This window comes from Triturus cristatus, chromosome 12, assembly GCF_964204655.1.
Source record: "Triturus cristatus chromosome 12, aTriCri1.1, whole genome shotgun sequence".
In the NCBI taxonomy this organism is placed as follows: domain Eukaryota; kingdom Metazoa; phylum Chordata; class Amphibia; order Caudata; family Salamandridae; genus Triturus; species Triturus cristatus.
The window spans coordinates 615,840,883-615,857,755 of NC_140595.1; the positions used below are offsets into that span (position 1 = coordinate 615,840,883).

General features: G+C 46.4%; 1 protein-coding gene across 2 annotated transcripts in view; it reads right to left on the reverse strand.

The window, feature by feature from the left end:
• Positions 1-16,873, reverse strand: part of SPG7 (SPG7 matrix AAA peptidase subunit, paraplegin) — a 359,427-nt gene that overhangs the window by 26,775 nt on the left and 315,779 nt on the right. For both annotated transcript variants that reach the window (XM_085639919.1, XM_085639920.1), the window contains exon 14: positions 15,374-15,530. In XM_085639919.1, coding sequence (XP_085496045.1) covers positions 15,374-15,530 — 157 coding nt within the window. The remainder of the gene's footprint in view (positions 1-15,373; positions 15,531-16,873) is intronic.

Here is a 16,873-nt window from a genome sequence, read left to right on the forward strand (position 1 = left end):
AAAGGCATATAGCATGAATTTGGTATGAAAATACGTTGCTTTAAATAATGTAAACACATTATTTTAAATCCAGTGCATGGTGTCCCAAGTGATTGTGAAACTTATATTTCAAGGCTGTGACTCATTGTGACATAAAAACAAGGTTTCATCAAAAATGTACAAAAGCGACCACTGAATCAATACATAATAAGTGCTTGCAGCCTACTAATACTAATGTTTGGGATGGATTCTATGGCACGCCCCCGCTGCACCTCCTTAAATGCATAACTCCATGTTAATTGGAGTTGTCCAGACATAGCTGATTACTACAACAGTTTCATCACACATCTTGAAAGAGTGCTTGCAAGAAAAGAGCTGCAAACACCGGAGGTGGGCATACTGTGGTTGCTCCAAGGTCCCAGAACCAAAACAGCAGGCAATCCATTGTTAGATAATGCCTATGTGCCTGCAAAACAGCAATGACATTGAAGGCAAAAGTGAAACCCGAATATATTAGGTGGGTATATGAGGTCGAAAATGAGCCAAAGCTGAAAGCACTAAAATCAAAGGACAGGAAAGATGAGGAATAAGAACACGCCCATTATCCAATTTATGGGACGAGGTATTGAGCTAGTTTGAGAGTTTTACAGGACAACAGGATGATACTAAGCAGAACAAAGTGTAAAAACCATTACTGGTTAGCTAACAAACCTCCATTAGGATATAGTACCTGAACGACATCAGTAGACATAAGCCACGCAGAAGTGACCAATTTATGTATTACATAATGGGAAGCATATACACCCTAATAAAGCATTGCAAACTACCTTCTTGTACACAATCAGAATCCACAATGTTTGTGATGCTATTTGTGTTAAGCCAAACAGTCTCTAGATAAGACAATTATTAATTAAAAATGTTGTAACTTATGTAATCTATACGTAAGCTCGACCTAAAGGTATTGTCATAAAAAATGCTATGTGATATGTGAATGTACATTGCTTAACTTTAAAAACTCAATAAAGCTAAAATAAAATGTTTTTTTAATTGGTTTTCCAGGGATCCTGCACATCGCAGAGATATTCAAATTGTTTATGGCTATCAGAGAGAAGAACAAGTTACTTACCTTCGGTAACGATGTATCTGTAAGAAACATTAGTTAGTTAGATTCCTCACCTTAGAATATCCCCAGGCGTCAGACTGGATCCGGAAGATTTTTCGTCAGCAATACCCCTTGCGCGTCGCTAGGCGTCTTCTGCGGCTCCGCGTCCGTCGTCGGCGTCGTGCGCCGGGATGACGTCGTCGGAGTACTTAGACGCCGCCCTCGCGCGCTGACGTCAGTTCTTGTACATAGCCTTCCGCGCCAGGAACGCAGAGCCATGCAAAGACCGACACTGGTGCCAAAAATAAAATCTAGGGGCCTGAAAGGACAACCTTAACCCTAGAAGTCAGTTCGCAGAACGGGGAGGATGGGTGGGTCGGTGAGGAATCTAACTAACTAATGTTTCTTACAGAGACATCGTTACCGAAGGTAAGTAACTTGTTCATCTGAAAGAAACACGTTAGTTAGATTCCTCACCTTAGAATAGATACCCAAGCAATACCATCCCCGGTGGTGGGTCTGCGAACCAAGATCACACCAGAAAGTCCTGGAGGACAGAACGGCCAAAGAAGCCATCCCTCCGGACTTGGCTGTCAAGGCAATAATGCCTGGCAAACGTGTGTAGCGAAGCCCACGTCGCCGCCTGACAGATGTCCTGCAAAGGGACTCCCCGTCCCAAGGCAGTAGTAGCCGCCGTGGCCCGAGTAGAATGGGCGCGCAGCCCAACAGGAGGGTCCTTTTTAGCCAAGGAATAGCAAATCTTTATACACAAAACGACCCACCGAGAGATGGTCCGTTTGTGCACAGCTTTCCCCTTCTTAGCGCCCACGTACCCAACAAAAAGCTGGTCGTCCACCCGGAACTGTTTTGTGCGGTCCAGATAAAAGGAGAGCGCACGTTTTGGGTCCAGACGGTGGAGCCTCTCTTCCTCTTTGGAAGGATGCGGAGGCGGAAAGAAGGTGGGCAAGGTGACAGACTGCCCAAGGTGAAATGGAGTCACCACTTTAGGAAGAAAGGAGGGACGAGGCCGAAGGACAACCTTGTCCGGATGAACAGATAGAAAAGGAGGCTTTGAAGATAAAGCCTGGAGCTCACTCACCCGTCTAGCCGAGGTGATGGCCACCAGAAAAGCAGTCTTAAGAGTCAGAAGACGAAGAGGACAATTGTGAAGAGGCTCGAAGGGAGCGCACATCAGGAATGTCAATACCAGATTCAAGTCCCACTGAGGCATTACAAAAGGGACAGGAGGGAACGTGTGTGTAATGCCTTTGAGAAAGCGTGTAACCACAGGGGACTTGAAAAGAGAAGGCTGATCAGGAAGCCGCAAGAAGGCGGAGATGGCAGCAAGATAACCTTTCAGGGTGCCCAGGGCAGAGCCCTGCCGGGCCAGAGAAAGAAGGAAGAGGAGAACCTCAGAAAGAGGGGCGGAAAGGGGATCCACAGCCTTTGCTGTGCACCATGCCACAAATTTGTTCCACCGGCAGGCGTATACCGACTTTGTGGAGGGACGCCTGGCTGCCAGAATGATATCACAGACTTCAGGAGGCAAGTCAAATGGCATCAACTGCCGCCGCTCAATCTCCACGCATGGAGGTGGAGGCTGGACAGGTTCGGGTGGAGGACCGTCCCCTGCTGCTGCGACAGAAGATCCTCCCGAAGGGGCAGACGTATCGGGGGATCGGTCAACATACTGAGTAGCTCGGGATACCAGTATCTTCTTGCCCAATCCGGAGCCACCAAGATGACTTGGGCCCGGTCGTGCCTGATCTTCTTCAGCACTCTGGGCAGAAGTGGTATAGGCGGAAAGGCGTACAACAGACCGCAACTCCACTCGTGACGAAAAGCGTCGCCGAGCGAGTGCCGCCTTGGAAATTCCAACGCGCAGAACTGCTGACATTGCGCGTTCTCTTCGGTGGCGAATAGATCTAACCAAGGCTCTCCCCACTGCTGAAAGAGACCTTGTGCCACTTCGGAGTTCAGACGCCATTCGTGATCCATCATGCACCGGCGGCTGAGTTCGTCTGCTCTGGCGTTCAGAGAGCCCGCCAGATGTTGAACCACTAGGGTGACGCCCTGGTGTTCCAGCCATGTCCAGAGGCGCAGAGCCTCCTGACAAAGGGTCCACGACCCCACCCCGCCCTGTTTGTTGCAATACCACATGGCGGTGGTGTTGTCCGTGAACACCTGCACGACACTTCCCCTGACAGAGGGAAGGAAGGCTTTCAGTGCAAGCCGGATCGCTCGCAACTCCAACAGGTTGATGTGGAGACGAGACTCCGCCGGAGACCAGAGGCCTCTGATCTCCGCCTCTCCCATATGGCCACCCCAACCCAGGAGGGACGCATCCGTCACTACGACATGCTCCGGTTGGTGAAGGGAGAGGCTCTTGCCCTTGACCCACTCGCGGTCCGTGAGCCACCACTGCAACTGCTGTGCAGTGCCCTCCGAGATCAAGACATGGTCGGACAGGTTGCCGTGATGCTGGGCCCACTGAAACTTCAGGTCCCACTGCAGAGCCCGCATGCGCCGCCTGGCGTGATGCACTAGTAGGATGCAGGAGGCCATCAGCCCCAGAAGCCGCAACACTAGCCTGACCGAAACCCGGGATAGAGGCCGAAAGATGGGAATCAGGGCCTGTATATCCCGGACCCGCTGTTCCGGTGGATGGACCCGGAACTGCGCCGAATCGAGAACCGCTCCGATGAAGAGGAGCTTCTGAGAGGGACTCAGGTGTGACTTCGGCACGTTGATGGAAAACCCCAGCAAATGCAGGAGATCCGCCGTAGTCTGGAGGTGGGAGACGACTGCCTGGGGCGAGCCCGCCTTCAGCAACCAGTCGTCGAGATAGGGGAAGACTGGAACCCCTGATCTGCGCAGATGAGCTGCGACCACCGCCATCACTTTCGTGAACACCTGAGGGGCACTGGTGAGGCCGAAGGGGAGCACGGTAAACTGAAAGTGCTCGTGGCCCACCGTGAACCGCAGGTAACGCCGGTGGGCCGGCAGGACGGGGATATGGAAATATGCGTCCTGCAAGTCCAACGCTACCATCCAGTCTCCAGGGTCTAGGGCAGCTAAAACCTGAGCCAACGTTAGCATCTTGAACCTTTCCTTTCGGAGGAAGGCATTGACGTTCCGGAGGTCCAAGATAGGGCGTAGGCCCCCCTTGCCCTTCTTGGGAACCAGAAAGTAGTGGGAATAACAACCACGACCTACTTCTGGACTCGGAACGCGCTCGACGGCCCCCTTGGCCAAGAGAGCCGAAACTTCCTCGCGGAGAAGATTCAAATGATCCCCCGAGATACGGTGGTGCTGCGGTGGCATGGCTGGAGGGGTCGTCTCGAAGGGGAGGGAGTAGCCCCTTCGGACGATTTGCAGCACCCACCTGTCCGATGTTATGGACCGCCAGTGGAGCAGGTGATGGCGAACTCTGCCGCCCACTGGCGTGGTATGGGCCTGAAAGCTCGGACTAGAAGGGCTTTGAGGCGGATGCTGCCGGGGTGGAAGTGGGCTGACCACGTCGGCCTCCATTTCCGCCAAGGCGGAAGCCACGTCCGCGACCGCGCGCAGGTTGGTTCTGCGGCTGGTGGCTTTGCGGACGTGAGGAGGCGCCCCTTCCTTGGCCACGAAAGGGGCGAAAAGCGGAGGTGTGCGCCCGCGGAGCCGAGAGGCCCAAGGACTTGGCCGTAGCCCGGGAGTCCTTAAAGCGGTTCAGCGCACTGTCCGCCTTCTCACCAAACAGGCGAGTGCCATCAAAGGGCATGTCCATGAGGGTGGTCTGGACATCCCCGGAAAATGATGTGGACCGCATCCAGGCGTGGCGGCGGAGCGCCACCGTGGTGGAAATCGCCCGACCCAGCGAGTCCGTGGTGTCAAGCCCACATCGTATGGCGTGCCGTGCTGCATCCCTCCCATCGGCCAAAGCCTGGTTAAGACGCGTCCGGACCTCCTCCGGACACAGGGGCAGCACGTCCTCCACCGTATCCCACAGGGAATGGGAATAACGGTCCAAGAGACAGGCGGTATTTAAGGACCGCAGGCCCAAACTAAGGGACGAGAACAGTTTCTTGCCAAACTGCTCGAGTCTCTTGGAATCCCGGTCCGGCGGAGAGGTCGGGAAGGAGGATTGGGAGGTAGAGGCCTGGATAACCAGACTCTCGGGGGTGGGGTGTTGGGACAGGAAACTGGGGTCGCCCGGAGCAGGGCGGTGGCGCCTGGCAACGTTCCTATCCACAGGAGGAACTGTGGAGGGCTTGGACCAGGTGCCCTGCAGAACGTCAGTGAGGGCCTCGTTGAACGGCAGCAGAGGCTCTGTGGAGCTTGCTGAGGTTTGAAGCACCTCAGTGAGGATGTTAGTCCTCACAGCCACGGCAGGCAACTCGAGCCCAAGGGCCTCGGCCGCCTTGCGCAGCACCACAGGGCCTCGGCCGCCTTGCGCAGCACCACAGAAAATGCGGCACCCTCCTCCGAAGCCACGGTCGGAGGAGAAGTGAATCCAGTGTCTGGCGAGGTGTCCAGCCCACTGGCCTCCCCCAGTTCATCTGCCCAGTCCTGAGAAAGCTGTGACTGAACATCCATAGGGTCCTCGAACCCCTCCCAGTCGCCCCCTTCTTCCGATTCCTGATAAACAGGAGGAATGATCGGAACCGGACTGTAGAGATGGTAGGACTCAAGCGGCGTCGGATGCGGCGTCGGTCGACGCCGCTGCGGCGCCGGGTCCGGATGAGGGCTAAACTGGGGCGGTGTCGGCGCCGGAGGTGTAGGCGTGTGCGCCGGCGGCGCCGGTGACGGCGTCGGTGGTTCAGTCGCCGGCGCCGGTGGGAGTGACTAGGTCAACCGGCGTCGACTGGGGCCCAGGCATGGGCCCTGCGGGGACCTGCGGCGTTGAGACCGGAGTCGTCGACGGCGCCGGGGCCGGAGCCGCCGGCAGGCAAGTGCGCCCAGTCGAGTCCGCGGGGCCCGAAGGCGCGCCAGCGGGCGTCGACGGCGGGGCCAGGCTCCTCATGGCCGAGAGGAAGGCACTGATCTCCGCCGGCGCCGCGTCAGTCCCAGGGACCGGAAGGTATGGGGGCGGACGCGGCACCTGCGGCTCCGCCGGAGCCGCGGGGGTGGAACCACCCTGACCCTCGGCCGAGTCGCGCGACCGGCGAGGGGAGTCCGAAGAGCGGTGTCGCCTCTTGGACTTCTTTGAGCGTTTGGACTTACCCGACGACTTGGAGCCGGACGATCGATGGCGTCGGCTAGGGCTCCGCGAGCGATCCTTGGACCTCCTCCTGGACCGGGATCGCGCACGACGCGGAGCCGAGTGGCGAAGCTCGAGAAGCTTGCGGGACCGCTCCCGCCTAGCCTTCGAAGTCAGGGCCTGGCAGTCGTTGCACGACTCCGCGTCGTGGTCGGGGCCTAAGCAGTAGAGGCACCGGCGGTGGTGATCGGTCACCGACATCAGTCGATGGCAATCCTCGCAAGCCGTGAACCCAGGCATCCTACCGGCACCAGATGTCGACAGACAAGGATCAAAAATGATCAAAAAATATTTAGTCAAAAAAGACTAAAAGGGGTAGCTCTCCCGGATCTGCGCTTACTGGCGCGGAAAAAAGAAGAACTGACGTCAGCGCGCGAGGGCGGCGTCTAAGTACTCCGACGACGTCATCCCGGCGCACGACGCCGACGACGGACGCGGAGCCGCAGACGACGCCTAGCGACGCGCAAGGGGTATTGCTGACGAAAAATCTTCCGGATCCAGTCTGACGCCTGGGGATATTCTAAGGTGAGGAATCTAACTAACGTGTTTCTTTCAGATTTCCATGAATGAGAAGAAAAGGTTACTTGCTTGTAGTCCTAGTTCTGGCTAGTAGGAATCTTTATTGAAGTCGTAAATACTACAAAACTTCTGTGCTGCCTGCCTAGACCCTGGAGCACTTCTCGTATACTTTTTATTTAAAATTCACACAGGGTGTTAATGTCCATCTGTCTTCATGATGAGCCACACCCTATGAGAGGCAATCATATGCTCAATTTTTTTTTCTGGGATCAACTGATTAATTGGAGTATCAATTTTAAGCCTGTATTGCATCATCTAATGTGTATGAAGGTGAAAACGTATGCAGAGAAGAAAAAGAAAATGCAGCGCGATAGTCTTTCATTGTAGAATGAGGAAAAGAATCCTGACTTTTTAAGAGTCCATAAAGTTCCTCTACTACTAGTGCAATCTACTGGCAGTTACCTTAGAGAGCCAGTTCTTTTTTACGGTAAGTCAGGTAATGAAGTTTTATAGTAATTATTCGCTTTCCAATGCCTAACCTTACCCAGACGGGGAGGCGGGTGAATTGTTTATGACTTCAATGAAGATCCTTATGAGGCAGCATCAGAACTTAAACTAAGTAAACTTTATTCCTGCATTGTAGGATCTACCATGGCATTCGTAGACACTAGAATAGAACAGCAAGCTAAAGAAACTTTCTTCAGATAGAGGCTGTTGGGCAGCAGGAAGAGAATGCTTGAAAAATACCAAATGGAGGTGTATATAAGATACTAGCGAGAAAAAGATACTTTAACCAAAGAAGATTCCTTCGGGTTTCTTCACCCATGTTAGCATCTTCCGGAGCGTGGTATTCCAAGCAGTATTGTTTTGTGAATGTGTGTATTAATTTCCATGTGACTACCTTACATATGTCAGCAATTGGTACATGTCTGATTTAAGCTATAGTATCTGCTTTCTCTTTGGTAGAATGAGCTCTAGGTTTGCCAGGTAAAGGTGTGTCTGATAATTGATAGCATAACAATAAAACTATCCATCTAGCTATAGACTGGATGTGGCTATGCCCTGTCTGGTCTGACAAATGACTAATGAAAAATGTATTTGTCTTCGTTATATCCTTTGTGTAGGGAGAAACCGAGAACCCTTCCGATATCCAAACAGTGTAGGGCACGTTCTGCTGCTGTTTAAGGATTAGGAAAGAAGGTAAGAAGAGTAATAGTCTGGTTACTATGAAAATAGGAAAATACTTTCGGGAGGAATGAAGGGTGGGTTCTCTTTACTACTCTTTTAGAGTGAAAAATAGTATAAGGTTCTACTACAGATAGAGCCTGTAAATAACTTACTTTTCTAGCAGAACAGACATTTATTATGAAGGTTATCTTCCATGACAATTGCTGCAATATAGTTTTGTGTATACATTTGAAAGATGATCTCATTAATTTTGATTTGACAGTTTTTAGCTCCCAGGGAGGAGAAGTGTACTTTGAAAAAGTAGTTGATGACAGGTAGTTTTAAAAAAAATGACAGTTGGTTTGGATATTTTCTGTATGCGGTAATGGCCGATCGATTAACTTTTATTGATGGAAATCGAAGCTTTGTTTGAGCTAAATGAAGCAAATAAGGCAAAATCACTTTTTCTTGCAAATCATAGGATTGTGTCCTTTTTTTGACAAAAGATACAGAAAATCTTCCACTTTGAAGAATAGCACAACCTTTTGGAAGGACATTTTGCTTCTATCAAGATCTCTATAAAGGCTGGTGGGAGATGTAGGTGGCCAAACTGCCTGACTTCAGGAGCCATGCAGCCAATAACAATGATGCAACAGTTGGGTGTTGGATTTGACCCTGAAATCTTTATAGTAGGTCCGGTCTATACTGTATACTCTTGTGTGGTTTTATGGACATTTTAAGTAAGCCGGGTACCACCACTGTCTCGGCCAAACTGAAGCAATCAATATCATCTTTAATGGATACCTATGAAGTTTCAGTATGACGACTGGAATTGGATTGGTGAAAAGCACAAAGAAATGGCCTCAAACATTTGATCTAAAGGGCATTCCCTAGAGTTCCCTGTTCTAGTAGTCTGGACGTGAAATCTCTATTTTTTGTTTTCTGCTGTTGCGCAGTGGCTATCCAAGGTGTCCTCCACTTTTCGAAAATGCTGTTTAGAACTTCATCATCTAGTGTCCATTCATGAGATTCTTTGCAGTATCTGAATACTATACTTTCAAAAATGGGATAAAGGCTTTGAGAGCTAGGTGAACAGCTCTAGGTTTGAGGTAGTTTATTTGTACGACTTTTGACTCTTTGTCTATAGCCCCTGAACTGTTCGATTTTGAAGATGAGCTCTCCATCCCACACGGGAGGCATCTGTTACTATGATTTGAGATGGAAGGAAGTACTTTTTAAAGGGTGTCCCTACAATTAAGTTGTGTCTTCTGCAACGCCAAACCAGTGATCATTTTAGTGTCTGAATAAAGTGTCCATCCCAATTGTTTTCTCTCTTACAGTATCATTCCTCTAAGCATTTTTGGAGAGGTGTCAGGTGTAACCTTGCATTTGGGACAATGTCTATGCAAGAAGCCATACAGCTTAGTAATGAGGCTATTTGTCTGGAAGACGGGTATGTGCTTGAATTGAGGAGGTCACATTTGACCAGTAGAGGTGAAACTCTTGCCTCCAAAGGAAATGCTCTTGCCTCTATGTTGTCCAATTTTGCTCCTAGATATGACAGTCTTTGAACCAGTATTGAAATGGACTGTTGGTCGTTGACCTGAAGACCTAGGACAGTTAGCAGCTTTACTGTCGTTAGGTAACCCGGTTTCACTTTCTCTTGGCTGTGAGCTTTCAGCAACTAGTAGTCCAGGTAAAAATAAATTAATAGTCCCTTTCTTCTTGAATGGGCTGCTACCACTAGAGATCGATGGAATTTTCTGTGGGGCTGCGCTACTGAAAGAAACTTTGTCTTGAAATAGATCTCCACCTTCAACCAACTTCCACATGGTCCCTATCATCCGGTAGGGGGGAGGCATTAATTAAATGAAAGCCAGCTCGAATACTGTGGAGCAGCAAGAACCATAAGCAAATTTTTAGTGAAATCAATAAGATGATGGAGTCCCATATGTATGAGCAAACCAACAAGAGCGCTAACCTAATCTCCAGTTTTGAAAGTTTAAAAACATCAATATCTACGATTTTGGATAATAAACCTCTTCCCAGCAAAGTTAGCCCACTAAGGACAAATGACCCAACAATAAATCTTCTATCTAAGAAACTAAATCAGTTGATTAGGTAACAATTTATGAACATCTCTACGGCTAGGAAGGCCGAAATTTCCACCTTGAAGAAAAGCGGAAAAGGCTGAGCAGGAAAGAGAATAGAAAAAAAATGGATAGATGTTGGGTGGACCTTCAATAAGCGGTGCGTTCAAAATATTCTAAAGCCTTTTGGGATATAGTTGCTGAAGCCAGTGGAAATAAAATACCACCGAGAGCTACTCCTGTCTCCCAAAAAGAATGGGCCATTTATTTTTCCAAATTATATGAGGAAAATATACCTTCTACTGACATCGGGAAATCCCTATGCGATGAAGTTGACAGTGAGATCGACCCGCAGATAAAGCCACCTACTGATCAGCAAATTGCCGTGTACATTAGGAAAGCAAGAGACACAGCAGCAATGGGTCCAGACAGGATCTCGGTGAAGGTCACAAAAGAAAATATCGAAGGCTCGAGCAAATTCTACACCCCCCTATTTATGTACTGCTATCAGACTGGGAACATTCCGAACTCATGGAAAGGCAGCATAGTAGTTCCTCTTCTGAAAAAAGGTTCTCACTTCTCTCCGAGCAATTACCACTAGATTGCCCTTCTTGATGCCACAGGGAAAATATTTGTAGCCAGCATTTTGGAACATCTGAACAATTGGGCCAAATCCAGGGGGGTAATACCTATGGTACAAGCAGGTTTTCGTCAAAAACATTCTGTTATTGATAATATTGTCACCCTTCAAACTATTATTGATAAGTATGTAATTAATAGCACCCAGGTTGTCTAAAGCTTATTTGTAGATTTTTCTACTGCTTTTGACTAATTTGATAGGCCTTCCCTGTGGAGGAAATTACTGAAGTTAGGCATGCCTATATGTCTGCTAAGAATAATAGCTGCACTTTATACAACCACATGGTGTAAGAAACAAATGGGAGGAGATAAGGGCTTAACCCACAAGATATCCATGCAAAACGGCCTTAAAGAAGGATGTTTACTTGCCCCCCTCCTTTTCGCACTATTCCTTTGTGATTTACCAGACTGTTTCCAAGTGGTCATCAATTTTACCCCAAAATTATCATCGCAAAAAATTCACCTCTTAATGTATGCAGATGATGTGGTTTTATTCGATCTAATCCCAATTGGACTGCAGCACAGCATGGCGGCTCTTTTTAATTATACTGAAAGTCACTTTTTAAAAATAAATATTTTAAAAACAAAAATAGTACCATTTAGGGGAAGAAAAAAAGCAATACCGTTTACCTGGAAACTAGGAGGAAGAATAGTAGAAATAGAATCTACTTACATCTATTTGGGGAGAGTTTTCTCTCAGTCCACCGGTACTGCCTCGCACTTTCAGCATATTGAACAAAAAACCGTATCCCACGCAAGTGCTATGAAACAGTTGTACTCGTCCACTAGGAGGCGACATTTTTCATCTCTCCATTAAGTTTATCGACCAAAGATTACCCCGATTCTAACATATGGCTTAGAGTATATTCCAATAAGCCGTTGGGGCTTTTTAAACCTCAGGGAGGGAAAACTCTTGCGTATGCTTACGACTACAAGCCAAGCAACTCCGGTTCAGGCACTACGTCTAGAATTAGGGGTGGTGAGTGCATACGCAAGAGCTAGGACAAATCTTGTAAGATGGGTATATAATATACTCCATGCACCAGGCGGTACATTAAGAGCAATTATACGTCAGGAAACTTTTAAGGCGGACTCGGGAGTATATACTTTTAAGGAAAATTTAGAGCTCGCTCTAGAACACTTTCAATACTCAGAAAGCCTTTTACAGAGCTGGTCCCCAGAACTTTTAAAGTTCTTTTTGAAAGAATCTACCCCAAGGCTGAGCTTCGAAATAGATCAACTCTACTATCATCAGTTATCACACTACAAGGTGGCATTAGCTAATGCGGAGTATAAAGAGTACCCAAAATACTTGAATTGCATTCTGATGTTAAGGCTGACGATACTCCCGTTACAAGATGTAACAAAAAATTGGGGTGGCAATTCTAATAAAACAGGCAAATGTGACCTATGTAAGGGAGGAATGCAAGACTCGGCACATGTTTTATTTGTCTGTCCAAATAGTAGTCTGGTTGAGGCGCGTTCACGATTTTTAAGACCTATCTGTACAAAACAAGGTACTCTTAGAGTTACGGATTTGATTGATATTATAAGAAACCCTCCTGATGAATTTGTATGCTATAAAGTTTTTAATTGTTTTAAAGTGTTATTTCCATTATTTTAGAGATATACAAGTTATTTAGTTATATAATAATTAGGTTTGCTTATAAAGTTTTCATGATACATTGTAATATAAAGTGACTGGTAATTTGTATATGTTATTTTACTATATTGTGGATCTCAGATGAGGTCTAAAACAATACCATTTCAATATTTCAATACTGAAAGTGGAAATAAACTGCTTGTAGATCTCTTGCACTCATCTATTCTTTTAGTCTTAGATGTGGATATATATGATGAAGGGCTAACATTCAAAATGTTTCTGTCTTGATAAATTTGTTTGTGTTCCGTGAATGTAGTATTTGTTTGAATTCTTGTTTTGGTCCTTTTTTCTGCACTAGAAGGTATCTGGATTCAACTCCTGACGTTTCTGATCCGATGGAACTAGTTCGATTTCTCTTTCTCTTAACAGGATTGATGTATTTTTTCTTAGTATAGCTAGTTGGTCCTTTGAAGTTGGTTTTTGGCGGGACTGGTGGTGGTGTGGTCTTTAAAAGTACCATGTACCCAAATTTGCAATAATTTGAACCTACTTGTCTCTAGTAACTGAATGCCATAGCAAAGATACTGCTACCCCACTGGATTGGATAAGGAAATTGGGGTATTAGGCAGTCAAAGTCTTGTGCCAGAACAGCATCTGCCTTTAAATAAAGGGGACTTTGACAAGGCTTTTTCGTCTTTGAGGAATGCCGCTGCAAAGGTTACCTCTTACTCTGGAGGGTACTGTTGTTGCTGTTGCTGATAAAAAGAGAAGTGCGGGGTTAGAACCCCACGCTAATGAAATCTGTGACCCCCAAGTCTTTACTCCTACTGGAATGACTATTTCTGTTTTTCAAGGCCAACTGCTTCACTTTTCACATTTCTTCCTCTGTGTGCAGTCCAAACAGAGATCATCCGTAATAGGCAGATTCAAAACTTTTACTTGTGCCTCAAGTTTCAGGGTTGTGCATCATGGGCATAATGACCTTCGCAAGGCAATATCCAGTAGCTGACAGACTGCAGCAATAATGATTTGGCAGCTACCACGTAGTACTCTTTTAGCATGTTTATGAAATCTAGCTGATGGTCTTTAAGTATGAAGGAATTCATACCTTCACATATCTCCTTTCGATAGCGACCAAGGAGAGCAGTAGCACTAGCGTTTTTTTTAGATGAGTGACAGCTAACTATGCACTTGCTTTCATGCTCTGGAGGGACTGTTGTTCCCTCGACTGAAGCATTTCTTTTTCTCACTGAAGTCTGATTTGGTTTTTGACAGGGTCATGTTGTGGTGCCTTGTAATTTTTAAGCTATCACTATTTTGCAGCTTTGACTGTTGCAGGAGTAGGGAACCTATCTTCTCCTATATCCAGCAGCCCAGGGACCAAAAGCAAAAGAGGCTTAGGTGCCGCTCTAGTTTGCAAAGTTTCTGGTATAACTGAAACAGTTGAGCCTCTAGAGGAATGTTTAATTTAGTAGCACCCCTGGCTAAGACCTCCTGTAAGGTGGAAAAGTCAGCTCCTGGAGAGGTGTGAGATGGAGATGACACCGGTGATGCTGCTGTGTAGGATGTGGTACCATCTGAGATTGTATAAGGTGACCTTGATCTTGATGGAAATGCAACACTTTCATTTTCAAGAGTTTGGTGAGGTGATGATCATGGAGGAGATGGTTTCCTTTTCCAAAGCGGACAGTAGGTCTCAACACCAGTTTTGAAGAAAAATGTAAAGGTTGCAAATGGAATGATTGGTTGTAATGGCCTTAGTGGTAGTGGATGGGGATCTGGTGAAATTGGTCAATCTGTAGAAGGAGGAGGCCACTACTCTCTTTTTAGGTGTGGTGGTTAAAGAAGTTGTTGAAAAACTATGAATCCACACCCTGTTGTTCCAACGGTGTAAGTTATGGAGAATGTAAAAATTGAGTGATTCATAGAGACAATTGACGGAAATGGAGTGCCAGATATGGTTAGTGATAAATGTAGTCTCATCAATGGAGATTGGGTACGCCGTCTACAATGTTTTTTCTTCGATGTAGACAAAGTATGTGATGCTGTCAGCAGTGACATGTGAGTCTTCTTCAACAGTGGATGATGTCAATGTCTTGACATCAAGTGATGAGTTTTTTTCTTTCAGGCTCCCAACATCATTTAAGAGACACTGAGCCTTTGTTTGATGGCGAGCAAGTGGGGGCTGAGGCCCTTGACTTCAATACCTTTGATGTTGAGCCAGAATGACGTCAAGAATGAAGTTGTCAATGTTTGACAATGATCTCCTTTCTATGGATCTCTCCTTGCCGGAGTCTTTGATGGGAGTAAGCTGTTTTCTTATGGAGGGCATGAGAAGATAATTTCTCCAGACTTCTTATTTTCTTTTATTCTTCCTCTGCTCTCATGTCTTCTATGAGACCCCCTCAGCCTGATGCCCTCGTGGTCCCTCAAGGTCCTTTTAGATATCTTTTTACATGTGTCAGTCTCTTAACACACAAGTGTTTGGTAAACACACCCCGCTGACCTTGCGGGGGTCTGACACCAGCTTTTTTTTGTGCCACATGATGGGCACTTCTCAAAAAGAGAAGGCAAATTTTGTGGACAAAAACTGTTAGACAAAATGTTTAAAGATGTCACATGAAGGTATAAGAAGTTAAACATTGTGATTTTTTTTTATTGGAACTTGAGATGTGAAATCTCACATGTGCTCTGAAGGTCCTTCACACATGTACTAGTAAAAAAAACAGGCTCTCTCAAGGAAACTGCCAGTAAGATGCACTATGGGTAGAGGAATCCTTTTTCTCATTCTACAATGAAAGCCTATCTCACTGCATTTTCTTTTCTTCAAACATAGCCACCTTCCTGCACATTAAATGCTGCAATGCAGGCTTGAAACTGATACTCAGATTCATCATATAAGCCTAGAAAAAGAAATTGACCTCTGAAAGGCTGACACATAGTGTGGCTAATCGTGAAGACAGATGGGAAAAAAGGTAATATATATATATCCTGTAGTGTGACAACTTATGATTAGGGAGAACATTTCTTACCAGTGGTGACTTTGTTGAATGTGATGGCCTCAGACACTCGCCCTCCTAAAGCCATGCACATCCTCTCAATCAGCTGCTCTTTGGTGAACAAGTGCTGCTCTCTTGGGAGGATCTGAGCGAATCCCAAGGCTGCATTTGTCCGAGGTGCAATTGAAACCTATAATAAAGTCAGAAGATTTAGGTTTAAAGTAATTTATAAATTTTGGGTACTCGAGCAATAGAGAAAAAAAACACAGACCAGGTCAATGAAGACATTGACCTGCAACTACTGTTCTCTCGCATTGGTATATTTCATAGATTCACATGTTTGAATGGTTCCCTGTTGTCAAGCTGGGAACCTTCAGGGGACAATGTGTACACAGCAGTGTTCATATACACTCAATTAACAATAAAAACAGTCATATATAACTTGTGGTCTACCCACTTCATTACATTACATGATCTCTGGCCAATGAAGTGGAGAGAGAGTTCAACTGCCCTCAAAGGCTCAACTGCTTCTGATTTTTAAAGCTTGTCAAGAGTAAATCCTTTTCGAGTACCATGAAAGGTGAGGAGGGCAGGGCAAGTCACATAAGAATGAAAGGAAAACTTTAATTACAGGCAATTAACCTTCTTCTTCCCCAGCATTGGATCTTCCTAGATTCACATGCATGAATTAAGATTAACAACGCAGTGCAAGTAGAGAATTGTGGAAAGCAGGAATAAGGCTCATGTTATTAAGCAGATATGTGTCAGAGCACTCCCAGTCCCATTTAGGCTCTGCTCTGCACTGTACCTCAAGGAAAAAATGCTTAGTGAATGCATGACTAAGCCTCCTTGATGCTCCTCTACAGATCTCAGTCATGATCGTCGAATGCTCGAGTGTAGGGAGCAGCTATAGCTGTTATAGCCAGGGTACATCTTGCCAAACTGCTTAGACAAGGTTTTTCCCTTGTTTGTCTGGCGGAAGGCCACAAAAAGCTGGTTAGACTGGCACAAGTCATTAGTCTTGTGCTACTATAATTCTAGAAAACACTTGATGAATAGTGAATGTAATATGCTGTCAGCTAAGGGGGGGCCAAAAAGTAGGCAACACGAAATGGTGGTTTAGAAGAAAGATAGAAGGCAGTTTGGGAAAAAATCTGGGAGTAAGTGGAGAGAAAGTTTATCTTAAAAAAAAAATACAGTTAACGCTCTTTACTTAGACAAGTTGCATCTCACTTGTCTGACATGCACTAAGAAAGGTGCTAGATGGTGGCTCTGCTGATGGGCTTGAAATACCAGCCAGATACATTCCGAGTGAGAAGCATTTAAGCCTTTGCTTTGTCTAGCTTTAGAAGGTAGGGGGGGAAAAAGTGATACAGGTAAGTGAAAAGTGGATTTGTTCTTTTGATCAATCTCAGATAGCAACATGCATTGGTAAAATCAATAGGTCTGGCCTTTAAAAGGAAATTGCCAAGCTACATTCTTTGCCCCTGTTTATTTGCTCTGACATTAACAAAAAGAGAAATTCTAAACAGC